Source organism: Melanerpes formicivorus, unplaced genomic scaffold (genome assembly GCF_026170545.1).
Source record: "Melanerpes formicivorus ecotype bairdi unplaced genomic scaffold, bMelFor1.0.p_v2 SCAF_419, whole genome shotgun sequence".
Taxonomy (NCBI): domain Eukaryota; kingdom Metazoa; phylum Chordata; class Aves; order Piciformes; family Picidae; genus Melanerpes; species Melanerpes formicivorus.
Window position 1 is genome coordinate 94675 of NW_027142771.1, and position 22849 is coordinate 117523.

The window sequence follows — 22849 nt, forward strand, 5'->3', positions numbered from 1 at the left end:
TGACCTTATTTCTCTCTACAACTACCTGAAGGGAGGTTGCAGACAGGTGGATGTTGGTCTCTTCTCCCAGGCAAGCAGCACCAGAACAAGAGGACAGTCTCAGGCTGTGCCAGGGGAGGTTTAGGCTGGAGGTTAGGAAGAAGTTCTATACACAGAGTGTGTTTGCCCATTAGAATGGGCTGCCCAGGGAGGTGGTGGAGTCACCATCACTGGAGGTGTTCAGGAAGAGACTTGACAGGGTGCTTGGTTGCATGGGTTATTTGATTAGGTGGTGTTCGATGATAGGTTGGATGCGATGATCTTGAAGGTCTCTTCCAACCTGGTTTATTCTATTCCATGGTTTAACTACCTTAAGGGAGCTTGTAGACAGGCAGATGTTGGTCTCTTCTCCCAGGCAGCCAGCACCAGAACAAGAGGACACAGTCTCAATCTGTGCCAGGAGAGGTTTAGGCTGGGTGTTAGGAAGAAGTTCTACACAGAGAGAGTGATTGTCCATTGGAATGGGCTGCCCAGGGAGGTGGTGGAGTCACCATCATTGGAGGTGTTCAGGAGGATACTTGATAGGGTGCTTGGTGCCATGGTTTAGTTGATTAGGTGGTGTTGGATGATAGGTTGCACATGATGATTGTGAAAGTCTCTTCCAACCTGGTTTATTCTATTCTATTCTAATCTCTTGAAATACAGAAACAATAAGAAGAGGGAGGTCAAGACATCAAGGTTGCTCTGATGCTGAGCAAACCTGGATTGGTTTTCTCAAGCCAAAGGGCCAAGGCCTGACCCCAAGCCCCTGGGAAGGGAGATCCTGTCCCTCCCTCCTCAGGGCACTCAGTGGGGGGTGTGGGGTACACGGAGAAGAGCAATGCCAAGGGCAAGACTGTGGTGCAACCCCTCCCAGGCTCCTGAGGTTGCATGAGGAGGCAATGAAGCCCCCAAGGCTGCAAGCAAGAGCTCTCTCTTCACAGGGATTATTGGCAGAGAGCACAGCCATGACCAAATTGATGAAGAGCTTGGCTCTTTCAGGGGGCTTTTGGCTTTTCCACATCCCTCTCTCATCTCCATCTCAAGCTGTCCCATGCTGCTGCATCACCTGAGCCTCTTTGCCTCCAGGCTGTAGTCACTCACCCAGCTGCCCCATCTTGCTCTCACCTTCATTCACAGCTGTCTGTTCCCCTTGGCTCTTCCTTGGAACACAAAGCCTTGAGCTGATCCAGGCTCCTGCTGGGGGACACAGCACTGACCTTGCAGTGACATTTCCTTCTCCTCCTTTCCAGTCTGGACATCCCCACTTTCATTTTGTGGCTTTATTTCTTTCTCATGCTGCTCTTCACTATGCAGAAAAGCTTCACCATGCCTCAAACCACTCCTCAACCACTCTGTCTTCTCCTATGCTTCTCTAGTCGCTCATTCTTCACAACACTGAGCACAGGGACCTCAAACTCTGTCTTTTGGCCATGTTGCTGAGGCCTCCACACTCCATCTTGGCCATCTCTGGGCACTCTTCCCAGGTGTTTGCACATGAAAATGAAGAGCTCCTAATTCAAGAAAGACAGAGTGAGATTTTTAGCAAGGCCTTGAGTGGCTGCACAAGCAGTAGTGGCTTTGTCCTTAGGGAGGTGAGAGTTGGATTGGATAGGAGGAAGAAATGTTGCACAGTGAGGGTGGCAGGACACAAAAACAGGTTGCCAATGGAAGTGGATCCTCACCCCTGCAAGTGTCCAGGTTCAGGAACTTTGCAACCTGCACTAGTGAAAGAGGTCCCTGCCCATGGTTTGGGAGTTGGACTAGATGCTGATTTAGGTTTCCTCTAACCCCAAACCTTTCCTTGATTCTCTGATTCAATTATCCCAGACTCCTTCTCCACAGGGCTGCACCATCCTAGGTGAGTGTTGGCTGCACAATCCTAGGTGAGGGGTTGGACTTGATGATCTCTGGAGGTTCCTTCCAACCTCTAATGCACTGTGGTACTGTACTATGATGCTGTGGTCAGTCTCCATCATCCATCTGGTTTACAAATTGGGCAAATTGGAGAATTATATGGAGAGTGCATCCAGCTAATGATTAGCCTTTTCTGCAGGTCATCTATGTGTTGATAGATACAAATACCCTCTGGGACCTTGACTATGACCAGTAGTGCAGACAGAGTACTGTGTGTAATAGTGGGTGAATGTTTATTTGCATTGGTAGTCCCTCCTCCTGACAGACCCCCCTGCCTCTACTGCTTCTGTTATGTCTACACAGTTCCTGGCTGCTATGCACACTCAGGAGAGGGGAGATTTTTGTGAGATGCACTTCTTGCCTTGTGCTATGTGGTGCTGTCGCCATGTGGTTGTCTTTGTTCAAACAAGAATAGCTTCTCCCTTCGTGTTCATCAGAACTCTTCGCCACAGGTACTGGATCAGAACAACCAAGTTCCTGACCATAAGAGGATAGGTTCATTATAAATTCCCTCCATGTCACTGAGTGTTCCTTTGCATTTTGATGATTTTTATTCTTTCCAACTGCTTTTTTTTATTTCCCCCTTAAGGGTTTGTCTCTGTGGTTTTATAGCCACTGGCAGACCTCCTATAAACTGTCTAAGACAGTCCAGGTCTGTGGAGCAATTCATAGGGGACAAATGCCTTCCCCTATCACACATAGCCTGGGTACAGGCTATCTTCTGAACTCCTGCACTGATTTATTGACTGGTGTTACGGTTGGCTCCCCTCTCTCAGCAGGATCTAATCCACCTGCCCAAAAGGCTACTCTAGCAGTTATGCTCTGGCTCCCATCAGGTCCTCCATTTGAGAACACCAACAACTTCCTTAGGATCCAGAAAAATTCTGTCTCTGTCACTAGTGGAAACACACCACAGATAATCTGTTATATTGTCCTCACTTGCATGAGAATCTCTGCCCTGCAACTCATGTCACTGAGATCCAGTGTGCAGATAGATGTGGGTTTGCACCCAACTGTGGCTAGGACCTTCCCAGATGCCTTTCTTCACTACCAGACACACGAGCATTTGTTTTACGTTTTCCTCTCCAGAGCAGCTTGATCCTGCGCAGTGTATTTTGGGAGAATTCTTCTCTGATTTTGCATCAGCTGCCTTCTTACACCATTTCTCTTTTGATAAGTGCTGCATGGGAGGGGCAGCCCTTACAGCTTCCCTGGCGATGGCCAATTCAGAATCTGCTTCTGTTGGTTTAAAACAAGCTGCAGGGGGTAGCTGCTTCTATGTCTGGCAGGGCTGGTGCCACCTTGTTGGTTTTTGCTTCTGCCTGAGCTATTATAGCCACAGCAGACTCCTTAATCTGCATTGCTAACATTTCCTGGCTTTGTACCTTTTCATTTTTCAATTCTTTGCCCAAAGACTGAATCCTTTCCTGTGCCTGAATTACACAGGACCCCAGCACAACAGCCAGTCTCTCTGCTCTGGGCTCACTGCAGAGGTCTGTGGTGCTCTCTGCCAATTTCTTTACAGCTTGTTTCAAACTGTCAAATTGTCACAATTGTCTTTGGACCATTCTGTATCAACTTCCTTCATTACAAAGCTCATATTGTGAACATATCTCTCTATTGAACACCCTGCTCACTGTGCCATGATGTTACCAAATGAAGAGGGGGTGAGGTGAGGAATCAACAAAAGATATAAATTATTTATGAATCCAAACCCTGGCCCCACAGAACTACAAAGTTAGGAAAACTTACAGATTCAGTGTTTGGTTGGAAACAGCTTCACAACATAAGCAGTGACAAAAGAGTTTGAGGAACAGTAATTGGGAAAAGAGAAATTCAGGAGTGAATATTCCCCCACTAACAAGAGGCAGGAAATTCCCTGCAGACTCTGGGAAATATTCCAAATTTACTCATGAGGCGGAGTTGGAATTGTGAGGATTCTTCTTATGGCTTCCTGTTTTCAGGAAACTGCAGAACTGCAAGTTATAATCCACAATGGGGGAGGCAAAAAAACAGGCAGGAAGAGCGAGATCCCTTTTCAGCAAGGGAGAGCTTTGCAGCTAGGGAAGAGCTTTACAGCAGGAGGAGCTTTGCCATGAGGAAGAACAGCACAGTTTTCAGCTCACTCCCTTTTAATATTTCTGAGAGTAATTGTGCCATGACATCACCAGCTGAAGTGGGAAACTCAGCCTATCACATCCTGGGCTTGCCAACATGCAGAGTTTTGAAACATGGCATAGGAAGGGCCCATGTGCACCAACCCCAGCCCTAGGAAGGAAAATACCTCTCCTGCCCCTTTCTCATCCTTTTCTCTTGCCCCTCCTCCCCACTCCACTGAGAGGGAGGGAGAAATAAGGCTTTTGAGTTCATTACCACAATGGGCTGGAAGATGCTCTTGGTCTGGGGGAAATTTGAAAAAAGCAAAAAGTGGTGATTATGGAAAACCTGCCATGAATGGCTGCTTTCAGTGGAAAATGTGTGTGTAGTACATGCAAGAATCTGCCAGGATGTCAGGAAATAAAAGGAGTGCATTCTCCTTCTCATCTGCGTGTGGCAGTTGGGAGATGAACAACAGATCATGGGCACTCTGCCCTCGTGTCAAAACTCATTTTCTCCTGGGGATTTTGAATGGCTCCTCCAGGAGAAGTCCAAAGAGCAAACAGAAAGAGGCAGAAAGAAAAACAAACAAACAAACCCCCAAATTTCAGTCCTGTGGAAGAGGAGGAAGAAGATTATGAGGAGGAATGCCAGGGTGAGCTAGATGAAAAGGAGGATGATGATGATAATAAATACAAGGAGGGGGATGATGTGGAAAAAGAGGGGGAGGATGTGGAAGAGGAGGCAGGTGAAGAGGAGAAGGAGGAGGGTGAAGAGGAATAGGAGGACAATGGTGTGGCAGCCCCTCTGTGCCACCCAAGCAGGCAAATCAGTGTCCTGAATGGCTTTCCTGTCCAGATTTGAGTGGGTGAAGCACCACTGTCCCCAACCTGGTGCCGACTGCGCTGACTGCAGCAGGAGCTCTAACTTCCCCCAGCACTGCCGTGCTCACGCTGGCAAGAGGCTGAACATCTGCAGTACTGCAGCAAGAGCTTCCATGGGAACTTGATGCTCATTGCTCCCTGGCAGGTCCACAACAGCCAGAAGCCCTTCACCTGCACCAACTGTGCCAAGAGTTTCAGCCTTAGCTGCCACCTCTGGCAGCACTGCCAGTCCACACCGGTAAGAAGCTGAACTGCTGCACTGGCTGTAGCAAGAGCTTCCTGTGGAACAAGATTCCCATCACAGCAGGGTGCTGAGCTCCTCCTCCAGGACAAAGATGCAATAGCAGGAGGGGTCCTGGGGCTGCCATGGGTCCTGAGAGCCCTGCCCAGGAAGGAGGCAGCTCTGGGGCTGTGGGAGCATTGCTGGGGTCTGTTAGGGCCCAAGGCAGCAGGAACAGCTCATGGAGATGGGGTCCTGGCAGAGCCATCAGAAGGGCATTGTCAGTCCCCTGTGCAGGGCAGTGGGGAGCAGAGCTGCCTTCTGACCACTGTAAGGAACAGCCCTTGGCCATGATGTCCCCAGCACCTGGCCAGGTGTCCAGGACACCAAGGCCACCTTGGCGTTCCATTCAGAGGGAGCACAACCCAGGCTTTACCCCAATATTGCAGCTCTGTTGTAGGCTCTCTGCAGTGGGAACAGCATGGTCCAGGCAGGGCCCAGGGGAAAGAGCAGCTGGGGAGTGCTGGGTGAGGAGATGGCAGCCCTGGGGTGCACCACAGGACCTGGCAGAGAAACAATTCTGATGGAAGCAGTGGCTGGTAGGATGGAAATGTCTCTGCAGCCATAATATTGCCCAGGGACCAGGGCCTCTCACAGCCACCCCCCTGCTCTGCTGCTCCCAGGCAGCTCAGGCAGACACCCTGCCCCCCAGGCACACAGCACCAGCTCTGCAACAACCCTCCAAAGGCTTTTAATCAGAACCAGTGTGGCAGAATCAAAGCAGGGCAGGAAAAGCAGAGTTGCTGCCCTGCTGCTCCTACTGCTGCTGGGAACAGAAGCCAGTTCTTGGTGTCCACAGCTCTCCCAGCTGCACAGAGCTCTCCTCCTTCCCGGCTGCACCAGGCCCCATGGCAGGGATGAGCTCTGCTGGCTGAGGGCTCAAGGACCCCTTTGCCCTGAGCTGTGGTGTCAAAGCCTGTGTGTCCTCAGGGAGACATCTCTTGTGTGTGCAGGAGACATCTCTTCAGCATCATCATAGCCTGTGCTCTCCAGGGACAGGGACCAGGCCTCTGCTTCAGCTCCAGGAGCCTCAGCACTGCTCTGTGAGTGCAGCATTGCACCTGTAAGCAGCAAGGCAGTCACTGTACATTGGCCACAGGGTTGCCTCTCCTGCTCTGGGCAGCAACTTCCTCCCTTCCCCTTTCCATTTCTGGCACCTTCAGCTCCCTCTTCCACCCCCAGATCCCAAGGAGATCTCCCAGGGCAGCTTCCCCATGCCAGGAGCTTGGGCCTCAGCCTGGCAGCAGTTCACATGGTACCAGGGATGGCACCCCAGGAACCAGCAATACTCTCTTTCCCTCTCACCTCCAGGTGCATCCCTGGGTCCTGCTCCTCCTTCTGGCTCCCGGCTCATTTCCCAGGCTTCCTGCCCAAACACAGGATCCTGCCCAGGGTCAGAAACCTCCCTGGCATCATCATAGCCATCCACTGGGTCACCTTCAGCCAGGACAGGGACATCTGAAAGGAGAGAGGAGCTGGTGACAGTGAGAAGAGATGTTCTGTAGAGCAGCAGACAGGAGGAAGTGCAGAGATGCGGAGGTCAGACGTTGCTGTTGGCAGCACCACAGGACAGCCTTGCCTGTGTCCTCCCCAACAACTGCAGTGACACTCAGTGACACCACTGTTCTTCACATGTCTGCAGGGAGCAGACATCAATCCCTTCCTGTCCCCCATTACCTTCTGCTGACTCCAGACCATCCTCCTGCTTCATGTCCCTGGGCTTGGCCATGGACCCCTCTGAATAGGAGCCTGGAGAGAGGTGCAGGGAGAGTCACGGAGATGCTCTCTGGTGACCTGGCTGTGGTCAGTGCTGCTAGGGATGTGGGACCCAGCAAGCCAGGGCTCAGTGGGGAAGAGGGCTCAGGACTCACCCTGCTGCCCTGGGACAAACCCTGTCTCAAAGGGGCTCCAGATCTGTCCTGGGACAGCCCCTACCCTCAGCCCTCAGGTGCCACCCAGGGTGCAGGCACAGAGAGGGCCTGTCCCTGGTTTGGACAGGTAGAACTGGTGAGGGGGAAGCTTCTCACCCAGGCACAGCCCCTGGCTTCTCTTCCCAGTGATGTGATGGCCCTTGCATTGCAGGGACCATGGGCAAGGGGGTTAAAGGCCTCTAGATGGAGGCCAGGGAAATGAGGCCTGCAGATGTGCCCCCCATGAGGGACATAAACCCACCTGAGCCACTGAACCTCGCCTGCTTCTCCCATTCCAGGCTGGAACCAATCTCCTCATACACAGCCTCAGGGAAAGCCTCCCAAGTGCTCTGGGAACCTGCAGACAGAGCCAGGGGTAGCACAGGGATTGGCAGGCAGGGTCAGGACCCCACTCTGCTCCTCTAGCCCTGTTCCCCTGGACCAGCCCAGGGCTGTCCCCACAGGGCTGGTGTGCTGTTCTGTCACCACTGGCACTTCTTCAGTGAGGGCAGTGTCCCCATGGAGGTGACCTGGGGCAGCAACACTCTGCATGTTCCCTGCAGAGACAGCCCTTGTGCCTCTCTGGGCCCTGGTGCTAGGGGAAGCTCCTACCTTTCCCCTCCCCCTGTTGCTGCCCCCTCTCTGCTCCAGGCATCTGCAGAAGCACATGGACAGCCTGCAGCACACACTCTGCTCCCTAGCTCTGTTGGTGCCACTCATTGCCACAACACAGCAGCCTTGGCCTTTCCAGAAGCCATATTGACCTGGGAGCATGGGGAGAGGACCCACCTGTGTGCCCAGCCCTGGCACTTTGCACTTGCCCAGCCAGGATGGCCAGGAGCAGGCAGAGAAGGGCTCCCAGGATGATGCAGATAATGACAGGCACTGAGACACTGCTCCCAGGAGGATCTGCATGGACAGGAGCACAGCAAGGGCAGCACCAGGCCAAGGGTAGATGCGTGGCCAGAATGCAGCAGCCCTTACACTATTACCCTGGGGCTAGATAAGCCTGGGAGTGAGTGAAGGGGAAGCTCCCAGCCTAGGGGGGAAGAGTCAGCCCTCCCCAGTGCCCCACCACTACCCAGTGCCTGTTCTAGGGAGTTTCCCAGCTCAGCAAGGAGCCATTTCGCTCCAGCTGGGGGTCAAAGCCTGGGCCTGGACAGAGGCAGTGCTGGCAGGGAGGAGAGGTTACCTGCTCGGAGGGTTGGTGCTCCTCTCCTAGGTGCATCTGCAGGGGAGGAGGTGGAGGTCTGGGTTGAGAGGGTGAGTGTGCAGGTACCAGGGAGCCTCCTCTCTGACACTGTGTGCATGTGGGAACATCCCCGACCCATCCCACCAGAGCTACCCCTCCTGTGGGGCTACTGAGGGTGGCTAGGACAGAGCCCAGGGCCCCGCTCCAGGCTGTGCCCAAGATGGCATAAAGAGCCCAGGAGATGGCCCTGGGGAATGCAGAGCTCTGCCCACAGTGCCTGGAGAACCTCCACACAGCAGCTGCTGCAATCTTGGCACCAGGCTGCCGTGGCCTTGCTCTCACTGGGGCCATGAAGGGAACCAATGGGGAAAATGCTTTTCCCAGCTCCTTGCCCCTACCCCAGGGAGGGGTCCCAGCCCCTCCACTCACCTGAGCAGTTCACACCAGCATCCTCCTTGTGCCGGCAGACACCACTGTCCCCAAGCCGGGCCCAGCAGTCCTGCAGAGATGACTCTGTGCCCTGGCATTCCACGTGCTCCAGCCAGATGGGGCCTCTCCCCTCCCCAAAGGCAGCCTCGCCCAGGGCAGACACTGCAGGGCCACAGCCCAGCTGCCTGCAGGCCACCTCTGCATCCTGCCTGTCCCAGGAGTCGTCACACACTGTGCCCCAGGAGCCCTGCAGCCAGACCTCCACTCTGCCTGAGCACCTGTGCTCCCCTCCCACAGCACGAATCTTCTCCCTGTCTGGAAAAGGCAGAGCCCTGCCAGGGCAGCAGGACAGCAGGCAGAGCCCTGCCAGGTGAGAGGGATGTGCAGAGGCAGCTACCTGTGCAGCTCCTGGAGTCTGGGCACGGGGACCCCAGGTCAGGGGATGGTTCTGGCTGTGTCCCTATAGAAGGAAATGCTGAGGTGAAAGGGCTGCTGCAGGGAGGTCGTGCATCATAGAGTAGTGCTGAATTCTGCTCCTGCCTCCCCCTGCCCCTTCCCTCATGGCAGTAGCTAAACACTGATCACTCAGAGGGGTCACAGCAATGACCCAGAGCAGTGGAAGGGTGTCCATGGGTTTTCCTCAAAGCCCTGTCTGGTCTCTCTTCTCAGCCCTTGACTGGAGACATCTCTGCCTTGCCCAGGTGCTGCTTTGAGCCCAGCTGGAAACTGCTGGGGAAGCTGTGGGGCTCTGACAGTTGACTTCCTACTTTTGCCAGCAACAGCAGAAGGGACAAGTGCCCCAGTGGGCCCTGTCTTTGTGCTTGTCTGTGTCCAGCAGGGAGCAGGAGCTGGGGGGATGCTGGTGCCCATGTAGCTCAGAATTACCACTGCAGTTGATGTGGGTCTCATCTCGGAGATCATGACATGACTGCAGCTCCCAGGGAGCAGAGGGACACTGCCAGAAGGAGCTGTTTCTGTCCCCACACTCCACTCGATCCAGCCAGGCAGGACCAGACACCCTAGCAGAGGGCAGCTGTGTTGTCAGGTACCCTGTGTCCCCACAGCCAAGTTCCTTGCATGCCAGGGACACAGTTTTGGGAGGCATTGAGTTGGAGCAAATGCTGCCCCACGTCCCGTTGTAGAAAACTTGCAGGCGCCCGGAACAGTCGCTGCTGTTCTCCAGCCTCAGGGCCATGAACTCTGGAAGAAAGGCCTGAGATGGGACCAGGCTGCTTTGGGGCTCTGGGGGCAGGGACAGCCCTGCACCTCCCAGGCCCTCAGCCAAAAGTCACTGCCAGCAAGTTCCCTTTGAACCCACAGGCAGACAAAAGCCCTGATGGACAAAGAGTCCTTCAGTCCTGCTCAGCCTTGGAGACAGCTGAGCTGCCCAGGGACCTGGTGGCACTGAGGGGACCCCTGGATGCTTTGGCATCCCCAGGGTGGGCTTGGAGAGGGGCTCAGAGGCAGCAGGCAGGGCATGAGCTGTTGCTGGCTCTGCCCTCTTCCTGGCCTGCCCAGGCACTGGGCTTCCAGCACAGACCTGAGCAGATGACTCCTGCGTCCTCTTTGTGCCCACAGTTGTGCTGCCCCCAGGGCTTGGCCAGGCAGTCCCAGAGAGCAGCTTCGGCCCCAGAGCAGTTGACACCATCCAGCCAGATCTGCCCAGAGCCTTCCCCGAAGTGAGCAGAACCAACTGCCTTCACTGCCCCTCCGCAGCCCAGCTGGTGGCAAACGACAGTGGCATCGGGCAGGTCCCAGCCGTCATCGCAGACGCTGCCCCAGCTGCCCTGGTAGTAGATCTCCACTCTGCCAGCGCAGCGCCCAGGCCCCTTGGCCAGCCGCACCTGCCGGCTCCCTGAGTGGAAAGAAAGCCCAGCTGTTGTCAGGGGCTGGTGCCCAGCCAGCCCAGAGCCTGGGGGGCCCTGCAGTGCCACTCACCCCAGCAGGTGACCCCCACGTCCTCTGCAATCCCTGCTGCCAGCAGGCTCTCGGCCAGGGAGGTGTTGCAGAGTTGCAGGCTGGCCTCGTGCCCTGCGCACCGCACCCCTCCCAGCCCCACAGGACCCAGCCCTCTCTGAGGCTTTGGGGGGTTGTAGGCTGCCTCTGCCTCTCCACACCGCAGCTGCCGGCACACCACGCTGGCCTCTTGCAGGTCCCATTGGTCATCCAGAACCCTGCCCCATGTCCCACGCTGGTAGATCTCCACTCGTCCATCGCACCGGCTCCCTCCCCCCACCAGCCGCAGGGAGCCGGAGCCAGCTGGGCCTGGGGAGAGAGGCCATGGACCAGCCCTTGGTGGCACCAAGGAGCCCAGCAGGCTGCAGCACATCTCAGGCCCCTGGCAGCCTTGCAGGTCCCTGCAGCTCACCTGCTCTCCCTCAGGCAAGGCCAAACTGCAGCTCTCCCAGCATGTTTCCAGCACTCACCTGAGCAAATAACAGCTGCATCCTTCTCATGGGAGCACAGGAAGGCCCCCAGGGTGCTCACTGGGCACTGGCCCAGGTGGGCTTCAGTCCCATCACAGTGGAATGAGTCTCTCCACACTGGGCCAGTGCCTCTCCCAAAATGCCCTCCTCCAGGAATGGACTCAGCAAAGCCGCAGTTGAGGTGACGACAGAGAACGTGGGCGTCCAAGAGGTCCCAGCGGGAGTCACAGAGGGTGCCCCAGGTCCCCTGCACATCGACCTCCACCCTCCCCTCACATGCTGTGCTGCCATTCACCAGCCTGAACCCTGTGAACTCTGGGACAGAGAAAGATGCAAAAGGCTGGCTTGGTGCTCTTGCACCTCCAGAGCTGCAGGCCAGGCCCGAGGGACAGCCTCCCATCCTCCTCCTCCTGCCTGAGTTTAGGGCTGTAGGTAACCACATCCCCACTCCTGCCCTCACATCCAGCCCAGCACAGGCTCTGCTCCCCCTCCCAGGCACACTCTTGGTGTCCAGCACCCCACCCTGAGTCCTTACGTGTGCAGATGACTCCAGCACCATCTGCATGGGTGCAGGGCTGCTCCCTGGGGGATCCCCTGGGGCAGAAGACAAGATGAGATTCATTCCCCACACACTGCAGCTCTCTGTCCCACATGGGACCAACCCCTTCTCCAAAAGGAGCTGCCCCAGGCACAGACAGGGCTGTGCCACACTGTAAGTCCCTGCAGACCACGTTGGCAGCGTTGAGATCAAAGTCTGAGGCACAGACAGTTTTCCACTCATTCCCATCATGGATCTCCACACGTCCTGAGCAGGGGCTGTCCCCGCCAACCAGCTGGACAAACCCTGGAGCAACCAAAGCCTCCTGTGAGCTCCCAGAGCCCTCAGGCACTTGGATGCCCATATCCCATCTCATAGCCAGGAAGACCACAAGCAAAGAGCACCACAAGCACCCCAGCTGCTCCCAGTGGCTCTTGACGGAACAAAGAAACCACAACCCCCCCTGCCACTCCCCAGCCCCCACTGTAACAGGTACTCTGGAATGTGGTCCTCAGCCAGGGTCAGAGGTCACTGCCACAAACCTCCATCCCTGGGTGGGCAGAGGGCAAGAGAGCAGGCAGAGGAGTCCCTGGTGCAAGGACAGGCACCAAGGAGAGGCAGTCCCCACTGGTGCAGGGCAGCCAGAGGCTGGGCCAGGCAGCAGGACCTGGGCAGCAGCTCAGAGCTGCATGCACAGGGCAGTACCCCTGTGGGTTGGCTCCCAGGGAGTGCCCCTGGAAGAGGGATGCTGTGGCCATGGACCCCCCTGCTCTTCTGCCTGAGCCCAGTGATCGTCCTCTCTGAGCAGTCACTGTGCTTTGAGGACTCATTTCTATCAGGGGAAAACCCCAAAGGGCCAACTTGGCTCATCCTGGGCTTTTGGTGGCCATGTGAGCTGCTCTTGGTGCCTCTGGCATGGGGGGACCCAGTCCTTGGTGCTGTCAGACAGCTGCTGTGTGAACAGGAGATGCAACTGACTGCAGGGCCAGGTGGGCATTCATCTCCCAGGCCCTGGCACTGACCAAGGTTGGACTGAGCTACAGTGGGGGTCAGGCAGTGCCCCTTCCCACTGGGCATTCCTCCAGATCCAGGGAAATCAGCAAGGCCAGCCCCAGCTCAGCAGTATGACCTGCCACACTGGGCCCTCCTCCAGTGCCCCCTTGTTTCCCCGAGGGCACAGCCAGCTGCCTTCCTCCATCCCAGTCCCATAGGAGAGGACCAGGCTGCCCCCACCCATGTACCTGAACAGGTCACTCCAGCATCCTCATAGTGATTACAATTGTGCTGACCCCATCCTCCGTGTGCGCAGTCAGACAGGGCAGACTCGGTGCCATTACACTGAACATCATCCATCCAAATGGGGCCAGATCCTGGCCCAAAGTGTGCAGACCAGTGAGCCTCGAAAGCAGATCCACAGTCCAGCTGCCTACAAACCACTGCAGCATCCTCCATGTGCCAGAAGTCATCACAGACAGTTCCCCACTGTCCCTGATTCTTCACCTCCACTCTCCCAGCACAGGGCCTGCCGCCATTCGCCAGCCTCAGCTCTTCAGCTCCTTCAAACACAGACGTGGAATGGTCAGGAAATTTCTGAGCCCCAGACTGCAGGTCTGGAGGTGGCCCCTGCCCAGGGTGTGTCACGGGCACCAGAGTAGGAGCCCTCCCCCTGCTTGGTTGTGCCTTGGGCATTGGGGACTGCCTTTTCCACTCACAGGCTGCAAACAGTTGATGGTGGCCAGCAGAAGACCTGCTGGGGCATTGCCTATCCCACAGCCTGTGCCACCTCCTCTCAACTCAACAGCCCTTGCCCAGGCCCAACTGCACACTGTGCCTGGCCCTGCACATGGAACCCTCTCCTCCCAAGCCCTGCACACTCTCTACAGCCCTGAGCCACCAGACCCACAGCTCCCTCTCCCACACAGCCAGGCACAGAGCAAGGCACAGGCTCTGTTGACTGGAGAACCTTCTTGTCTTCACAGTGCCACATGCAAAGCAACTCCGTTCCCAAAGCTCTCCCAAAGGTCACCTTGGTGCCCACTGGCCTCAGGCTATGGGACAAGGGAAGCAGAACTTACCCCTGCACAGCTGCACCCAGGGGAGCAGCCACAGCACCCAAGGCAACAGGAGTCCTTCTTTCCCCATCCTGAGCCTCCTGCCCTGCTGGCACAGCTCCTGGGGACTCAGAGGGACAGGAATGATGGGAGGGTGAAATATCTCTGCAGGAGAGAGAGGCAGCTGCAGGAGGAGCCAAGCAAAGCAGCAGCTCCTTTTGAGACGCTATCGGCAGCTATCTGCCCTCCGACGCAGCTCAGCCCTCCAATGAACTTCTCCAGCGCCCTTCATGACCATATATGAGGGACAGAGGTGTTCTGCTGCGGGTGCCAAAGTGGCTGTGGTGGGGGATTGCCATGGGCCAGTCTGGCTGTGGAGGGGAAATGGCTCTGTCACCACTTGCACCCCACTGTGTGCACTGGCAGCACTGAGCATCCCTTACCCTAGGCTCATCCAAGGAGCCAAGAGGCAAGTGTGCAGCTGCCCCTGAGCTGTGGCAACCATGGAGCTGGGGCTGCTGCAGGCTCTTTGTCAGGATGGGAAGGGAACAGCCCCTGCCCCTCCTTCAGCCTCTACTGTGCTGGTAGCAGCACCTGGAAAGGTCCCTGGCCAGGGCAGGATTTCTATCCCAGGAGTGCTGCTGGCCAACCATTCCCTGCATAGGCCCACAGGGAGTCCCTGGCAGGAGCTGGGGCTGGGACAGGTCCCTACCCTGGCAGCAGACCTGCAACCCAAGGCTGAGCCATGTCCCACCTCTCAGTGTGTGACCAAGGGGCAGTTATTCACCACAGGCACATCAGAAGCTGGAGCTGCAGGTGCACAAACCACAGCCCACGTCACCTTGCAGCACTGGCTGCTGCACTCCCCCCACGGTATCCAGGCAGGAAGTTATGGTTTCCTCCTGTCACCGTGCCCAGGCACATCCCTGCGGTGCCCCTCAACCACCCCCACCCCAGACTGCTCCAGACAGGGCTGCAGGGGCTGCTCCTTCAGCATCACAGATACAGGACTGGGCAGCTCCTGAATCCCAGGATGTCCCCATGCTGGACCCTGGCCACTCTGCACCCAGCCCCACAGCTACACAGTGCCATTGGGGACATGACCTCACACCTCCTGCTGCCCCTGCTGGGCGCTCAGCACTTGTCCTGACAGTGACCTATGGTAGTTTGAGCCTCAACCAGAGTTTAATCTACAAAAAATAATCTGGAGTTGGTTTGGAAGTAGAAGTCATTTTTTAAAATAAATTTTAAAAATAATTAATTTAATAATTAATTTAATGATTTAATATTTATTTTATATTTAATATTTAATATTATATTTATTTTATAGTTAATATTATATAACACTTAATTATTTAATAATTAATTTGATAATTAATAATATTTAATATTTTAATAGTATAATATTATTTTTTAATAATTTATAATAATTGTATATATTTTTATATCTATATCTCAATAACAGGGGGGATTTACAAGGTAAGGAATAAGGATGAATAGGAGAATATACAAAACCAAATTTGGATGGCCTTGTATCTCCCTCGATGTGTGTGGATTTTGGTCCTTTAGGGAAGCCTGGGTGCGGCACAGAGAAGATCAGGCCTGACCACACGGCACAACCAGGAGGCCAGCAGCAGCTGTGGGTCCTTTCAAACAGGTGAGGCAGGAGCAAAAGAAGGAGATGCCTGCCATGGCCTCCCCTTTATAGTCTGGCTGGACAGGAAGGGGGAGAGGAACAGACCAACTTAGACCAGGGGGACCCTTCTTCCTGGGAGGGAGAAAACATGTCCAGCTTGATCAAGTTTATTTTGTCCCCCAGGGGAAGCAGGGGTCTCTCAGACCTCCCCCCAGGGTGGGTGTAACCACAGTCCACCCCTCTGTTCCACTTCCATTTTCCTGTCACAGTCCCTTTAACCAGTCGTGAAATGTGGTATTAGGGTTCTTGATGCAAGTCCTTTAAAAAACCTTTATTTTTAGAATAAACCAAACCAGGTTGGAAGAGACCTTCAAGATCATCGTGTCCAACCCATCAACCAATCCAACCCACCCAAACAGCTAACCCATGGTACCAAGTACCACATCAAGTCTCCTCCTGAACACCTCCAATGACGGCGACTCCACCACCTCCCTGGGCAGCCCATTCCAATGGGCAATCACTCTTTCTGTATAGAACTTCTTCCTAACATCCAACCTGAACCTCCCCTGGCACAGCCTGAGACTGTGTCCTCTTGTTCAGGTGCTGGCTGCCTGGGAGAAGAGACCATCATCAGCCTGTCTACAACCTCCCTTCAGGTAGTTGTAGAGAGCAATAAGGTCACCCCTGAGCCTTCTCTTCTCCAGGCTAAGCAGCCCCAGCTCCCTCAGCCTCTCCTCATAGGGCTTGTGTTCCAAACCCCTCACCAACTTTGTTGCCCTTCTCTGGACTCATTCCAGCAAGTCAACCTCCTTCCTAAACTGAGGGGCCCAGAACTGGACACAGTACTCGAGGTGTGGCCTAACCAGTGCAGAGGACAGGGGCAGAATGACCTCCCTGCTCCTGCTGGCCACACTCTTCCTGATGCAGGCCAGGATGCCATTGGCCCTCCTGGCTGCCTGGGCACACTGCTGGCTCATGTTCAGCCTACCATCGACCAGCACCCCCAGGTCCCTCTCTGTTTGGCTGCTCTCTAGCCACTCTGACCCCAGCCTGTAGCTCTGCATGGGGTTGCTGTGGCCAATGTGCAGAACCCGGCACTTGGATGCGTTCAATATCATGCCCTTGGACTCTGCCCATCTGTCCAGCCTGTCGAGGTCCCTCTGCAGAGCCTCTCTACCCTCCAGCAGATCAACTCCTGCCCCCAGCTTGGTGTTATCAGCAAATTTACTGATGATGGACTCAATGCCCTCATCCAGATCATCAATAAAGATGTTAAAGAGCATCTGATCCTTGGGGCACACCACTGGTGCCTGGCTGCCAGCTGGATGTTGCACCATTCACCACCACTCTCTGGGCTTGGCCATCCAGCCAGTTCCTAACCCAGCTCAGAATGCTGCTGTCCAAGCCATGGGCTGACAGCTTGGCCAGGAGTTTGCTATGGGGGACGGTGTCAAAGGCCTTGCTGAGGTCCAGGTATACTACATCCACAGGCCTCCCGGCTGTCTCCCTCTCAGGGCCCTCTCTCTCTCTCTCCAGTGCTGGTTGATGCAAGTGATGCTTGAGCTGGGCAGGGATGTGGAGAAGAATCAGGAATCAGGGAACTGTCTTTGTCTTTGAAGGGAAATCAGGAACAATCTGTTGCTGTAGGGAAACAGGAACAGTCTTTTGCTGTGGGGCATCAGGAAGAGGTGCAGGTGAGATGAAGCAGGAGCTCTCTGGGTTGGTGTGCTGTGTGTTCATGTTGAGTCCTGGATGCTAGGCTGGTATTAAACTAGGAGAGAAAACACTCAGAACAGCTTATAACTATTCACACAGTGACTATAATATCTTGGTGTGTGTTGCCCCCTCTGAGTTCATCCCCTCTCTGCCAGAGTCACATTCTGCTGTGGGATACACTGAGCGTCCCCAGTTTCTAACATGACCCAGTAGGTGTGACCAGGTCCCTCAGCCAGGACTACCCCTCAGGTTTGTTTGCCCCCACCAGCAGCAGGGAAAACCCACACTGACTTCCCCAGCAGGTTCTTCTCAGCAATCACAGGAACTCCATCTCCATCCACTGTTTGCAGCAGGTGGGACTGGGCAGGACCAGCTCGGTTCACAGATCCTCTGCTGTTCACTAACCAAGTGGCTTGAGCTAGGTGCTTTTCCCAGTTCCTGAAGGTTTCACCCCGCATGGCTTTTAGGGTGGTCTTTAGCAAGCCATTGTAGCACTCGACCTTCCCCGCCACTGGTGCATGGTATGGGATGTGGTAAATCCACTCAATCCCATGTTCCTTTGCCCAGTCCCTTATGAGATGGTTCCTGAAGTGGGTTCCCTTGTCTGATTCAATCCTCCCGGGGGTGCCGTGTCTCCACAGGACATGTTTCTCTAGGCCCAGGATGGTGTTGCGAGCAGTGGCATGAGGTACTGGGTAGGTCTCCAGACACCTTGTACTTGCCTCCACCATGGTCAGTACCTGCTGTTTGCCACTGTGAGACCGAGGAAGGGTGATGTAGTCTATCTGCCAGGCCTCTCCGTACTTGTATTTCGACCATCTCCCCCCATACCACAGAGGCTTCATGCGCTTGGCCTGCTTGATGGCAGCACAGATGTCACACTCATGGATAACCTGTGAGATGGCCTCCATAGAGATGGCCACTGATCTGTCCCAAGCCCACCGGTATGTGGCATCTCTCCCTTGGTGGCCAGAAGTGTCATGGGCCCAGTGAGCTAAGAACAGCTCACCCTTGTGTTCCCAGTCCAAGTCTATTTGGGAGATCTTAGCAGCCAGGTCTGCTTGGTGGTTGTGCTTGTGCTCCTCTGTGGCTCTGCTCTTGGGGATGTGTGCATCGATGTGCCGTACCTTGGTTGGCAGCCTGTCCAGGCGGGCGGCGATGTCTTGCCACAGGTCAGCGGCCCAAACAGGCTTCCCTTTTCTCTGCCACCCGTTCCTCCTCCATTCCTTCAGCCACCCCCACAAGGCGTTGGCTACCATCCAGGAGTCAGTGTAGAGGTACAGCACTGGCCAGTTCTCTTGTTCTGCTATATCCAGGGCCAGCTGGACAGCTTTTACCTCTGCGTACTGACTGGATTCACCTTCTCCATCCCTTGCTTCTGCCACTTGCCTTGTTGGGCTCCAGACAGCTGCCTTCCATCTCCGCTTGCTTCCTACAAGCCGGCAGGACCCATCTGTAAATAGAGCATAGCCCTTCTCGTTGTCAGGGAGATCGTTATATGGGGGAGCCTCCTCAGCACGGCTCACTGTCTGCTCTGGTGGCATTCCCAAGTCAGCACCCTCTGGCCAGTTGGTGATCACTTCCACTATGCCAGGGTGTTCGAAGTTCCCCATCCGAGCTCGCTGAGTTATCAGGGCCATCCACTTACTCCAGGTAGCATCTGTGGCATGATGTGGGGTTGAACCTCTCCCTTTGAACATCCAGGTCAGGACTGGAAGTCTCGGAGCTAGAAATAGAGGTGACTCAGTCCCAATTACCTCAGAGGCAGCCTGGACGCCCTCATAGGCAGCTAGGATTTCCTTCTCTGTCGCGGTGTAGTTGGCCTCAGAGCCTTTGTACCCCTTACTCCAGAAACCTAGGGGCCTGCCCCTGGTTTCACCAGGAGCCTTCTGCCACAAGCTCCATGTAGGACCATTCTCACCAGCCGCAGTGTACAGCACATTCTTGATCTCTGGCCCAGTTCGAACAGGTCCCAGAGCCATAGCATGGACCACCTCTCGTTTGATCTGGTCAAACGCCACCTGCTGCTCAGGTCCCCACACAAAATCATTTTTCTTCCTTGTTACATGGAAGAGAGGCTTCACAATTTGACTGTACCCGGGAATGTGCCTTTTCCAGAAGCCCACAAGCCCCAAAAACGACTGTGTCTCTTTCTTGTTTGTGGGCTGCACCATAGTGGCTACCCTGTTCACCACCTCCTGAGGGATGTGGCGACGGCCATCCTGCCATTGAACACCCAGGAACTGGATCTCCCTGGCAGGCCCTTTCACCTTGCTTCTCTTGATGGCAAAGCCAGCCTCCAGCAGGATGTCAATTATCCTCTTACCCTTCTGGTAAACTTCCTCTGCTGTCTCACCCCATACAATGATGTCATCAATGAACTGCAGATGCTCAGGAGCTCCACCTTTCTCCAAGGCAGTCTGGATCACCTCATGGCAGATGGTTGAGCTATGGACCCAGCCCTGAGGTAACTGATTCCATTGATACTGTACTCCCCTCCAGGTGAAAGCAAACTGTGGCCGGCATTCTTCTGCAATGGGAATGGAGAAAAAGGCATTAGCAATGTCAATTGTGGCATACCATTTGGCCGCCTTCGATTCCAGCTCGTACTGGAGCTCCAGCATGTCCGGCACGGCAGCGCTGATCAGAGGAGTCACTTCATTCAGGCCACGGTAGTCCACAGTCAGTCTCCATTCCCCATTTGCCTTCCGCGCTGGCCATATCGGGCTGTTGAAGGGGGAGTGAGCCTTGCTGATCACACTCTGGCTCTCCAGTCGTCAAATCAGTTGGTGTATGGGGTGCAGAGAGTCTCTGTTGGTCCTGTATTGCCTGCGATGTACTATGCGAGAGGCAATAGGTAACTTCAAATCCTGCACCTTATGGCTGCCCACTACGGAGGGCTCATCCGACAGCTCGGGCATGGTGGACAGCTGTTCTTTGCCTGCAGTCTCCACAGCTGCCACCCCAAACGCCCACTTGTGCCCCCTAGGGTCCTTGAAGCATCCCTCCCGCAGAAAGTCAATGCCAAGAATGCAAGGTGCATCTGGACCAGTCACTATGTCGTGCTTTCCCCATTCATTCCCAGTCAGGCGTATCTCAGCCTGCAGTGCAGTCAAGTCTTGCGAGCCTCCTGTGACTCCTTGAATGCTTATGGACTCAGCCCCTTTGTACCCCGATGGTATCAGGGTGCATTGGGCCCCTGTGTCCACCAGAGCTCGGTACTTCAGGGCTTCTGAAGTGCCAGGCCATTTCACGTACACATCCCAGTATACTCTGTTATCCCTGGCCTCCACCTGGCTGGAGGTAGGGCACCTCTAATGCTGGCGGCAATGTCCACACTTGTCACATGGTCCTGTGTTACTAGGGGAAGGGTCTCTTGAGCGAGAGGGACCACTCCAGGAAACTGGGGCAGCTCTTCTCCTAGATGAGTTATCCCCGTGGTGCCCACCTTGCAGTTCCCGCACCCTGTTCCAGAGGGCAGAGGTGGGTTGGCCATGCCAGGTGTCCATGTCCTCTCCATGGTCACAGAGGAACCTCCACAGAGACCCCCTTGAAATTCCCCGATTGGCTTGGGGTGATCTCCTAGGGGAAGGTCACCTGTTCCTGATTGCTGAAACCTGGACCCATTCTGAAGGAGAAGGGGAAAAGGAGACATCGCTCCCCTTTTTCAGTTCAGACATGGAGGTCTTGATCTCTTTGACAATGTCTTTAGCCATAGTTTCTATGGCTGAGATCAGGGGTTTCTGATTTACGCTGTCCTCATATTCCCTTAAATCATTGGCAAACTCACAGACAGTTTTAGGACTTCCATCCTGTCCAGTCAAGAGTATCCCTCCTAATGTGTGAGCATATTTCTGAGGAGCACCCTGGGTGAGTTTCTTTACAAAGGGCTGTCTCATGGGCACCTCATCTGGGTCTGAAGGGAGCTGGCCATCCCCATAAATTATTTCCATCACGGCCATCTGCCTCAGATACCAAATGCCCTGTTCCATAGTTGTCCATCTAACTGGGGCCCAGGGCAGGTCATCTCTTGAGAGGTACCGGCTCTTGATGGCGTTCAGAATCTGGGCCCAGAGAGTGTGTATTCCATCAAGTTTGGCTAACTCTTTGTCCAGACCAGCATCACGAGTCAGGGAGCCTAAAAGCTTTGCCTCCCTCTTATCCAGGTCCACTGTGTCCACCCCCTCGTCCCAGCATCTCAGGGCCCAGCTTAGTATTGGCTCACCCTCTTTCCTGGCGTAGTCCAGACGAGTTTGCCTTAGTTCCTTTCTGGGCAGCGATGTAACAGTTATTTCCTGGTCTGAATCATCTTCATCCACCGCTGGGTTCTGTGAGGTGCTGGGGCCTGCTGAGGTTCCTTCCTCACCATCCGTGCTTGGCGATGATTTTTGATTTCTTTTCCTGCGTGTGGTGACCGGTGCTAGAGAGACTGCATTGGCAGGAGCATCAGGGGTCAACTGTGGGACTGCTGGTGGTGGGGCAAACCCTTGTGCCTGCGGCTCAGGCTGAGAGCTGGCACAGTCATTACAACCCGACCCCTCCCTCTTTGTGTCTACAGAGTGCTTACAATGCCCACAGCAGACACGCCCCCAGTCATTAAAGAGCACAAAGGAGTGTGTTATCACCCTCCAAACAGCTCTTAATGGGTTAGCTAGTCCTCCACCCAACACGGTCCCAGCAAATGCCACTATAAGGATTACATTTAGGCATATGGAGCATATTGCAACATAGAGTAATTTTCCATCACAGGCACTTTTATCTACACCATTGGTTTCATAATTTGCTTCAGGAAAGTTTCCTATGTTAGAAAAGTTACCACTGACAGTGAAATTCAATGAATTCAAGAGATACATGCCTAACTTAATTGGTAAAGTTTTTATCCACTTGATCAGCATCTCTATAATTAACCACACCACGTGGTAAGTTATTAATTTGTAGATGTGGGTCCAAAAGATCCAGCCAAAAGCCCATGAAAAGGCTTGGACCATCAGGTTCTTTAAAATTGATATTTCTACTTCAAGCTCCTTTTTCAGAAAAAAGTATTGCTTTCCCAATACAAGATCAATTTCCAAGCCCCACATTGGAGGCGCCAAAAATTGTAGTGGTTTGAGCCTTAACTGAGAGTTAAAAGCTCAAATGGGGAAAAGGCTGAGAATCTCTTCCCCACTTCCCCCCCCACCTCCTCCCTCCAAACAGGGAGAGGAGGGAAAAAAAAAAGGTAAGGAGCAAACCCACTAAGCAACAATCTGGAGTCAGCTTGGAAGTAGAGAGGCAAGTAATTTTTTTCTTCAAAAAATATATATATAGCAATAACAGGGAAAAAAGGTTCACAAGGGCAAGGAACAAAAATGGATGGGAGGGGGATAGGAAAAGAATAATACAAAACCGGTCTGTCTCTGAGGAGGCGCAGAGGCAGCAGGGAGAAGGATTAGGTCCGGCCACGTGGCTGAGGATCAGGAGAGCAGCTGCAGTAGCTCTCATCCACCAGAGGAAGGAGCCAAAAAGGAGATCCAACAGCTATGAGGTCCTGCTTTTTTATACCCTTGCTGGGCAGGGAGGGGGGAGTGGAACAGACTCAGCTTTCCCAGGGGGGAGACGCCCTTCAGGGAGTGTAAAGTACCCGCAAGCCCTCCCCCCTGCTTTCTTCTTTTGTTTTAAAAAAAAAAAGGTGTTAACCCACCACAGGGGGATATAAGGAAGCTGCCCGAGCAGCAAGAGACCTGGTTAGGAAAGTCAAAGCAGAGTTTGAACTGAA

The 22849-nt window shown here is 54.4% G+C and overlaps 1 protein-coding gene across 1 annotated transcript; it reads right to left on the bottom strand.

Annotated features, from left to right (window-relative positions):
* Positions 1-8199: 8199 nt before the first annotated feature.
* On the bottom strand, positions 8200-20015 carry LOC137459836 (scavenger receptor cysteine-rich type 1 protein M130-like). The gene is made up of 11 exons (XM_068170539.1): positions 19935-20015; positions 17813-17987; positions 12933-13247; positions 11689-11997; positions 11154-11468; positions 10666-10992; positions 10268-10582; positions 9613-9927; positions 9125-9187; positions 8728-9042; positions 8200-8261 (listed from the first exon to the last, which is right to left on the bottom strand). The coding sequence occupies exons 1-11, from the start codon at positions 20013-20015 to the stop codon at positions 8200-8202; spliced, it is 2592 nt and encodes an 863-aa protein (XP_068026640.1).
* Positions 20016-22849: the final 2834 nt, after the last annotated feature.

Bases quoted from the DNA above. Each gene is read 5' to 3' on its own strand.
- LOC137459836 (XM_068170539.1), bottom strand. From the start codon at position 20,015: ATGCCCGAGCTGTCGGATGAGCCCTCCGTAGTGGGCAGCCATAAGGTG. The intron at 13,248-17,812 runs GTACAAGGTGTC...CTGTGTTTGAAG, and splicing joins ACTGACCATGGTGGAGGCAA to GAGCTGAAGAGCTGAGGCTG. The intron at 10,583-10,665 runs GTGAGTGGCACT...CTTTCCACTCAG, and splicing joins CGTGGGGGTCACCTGCTGGG to GGAGCCGGCAGGTGCGGCTG.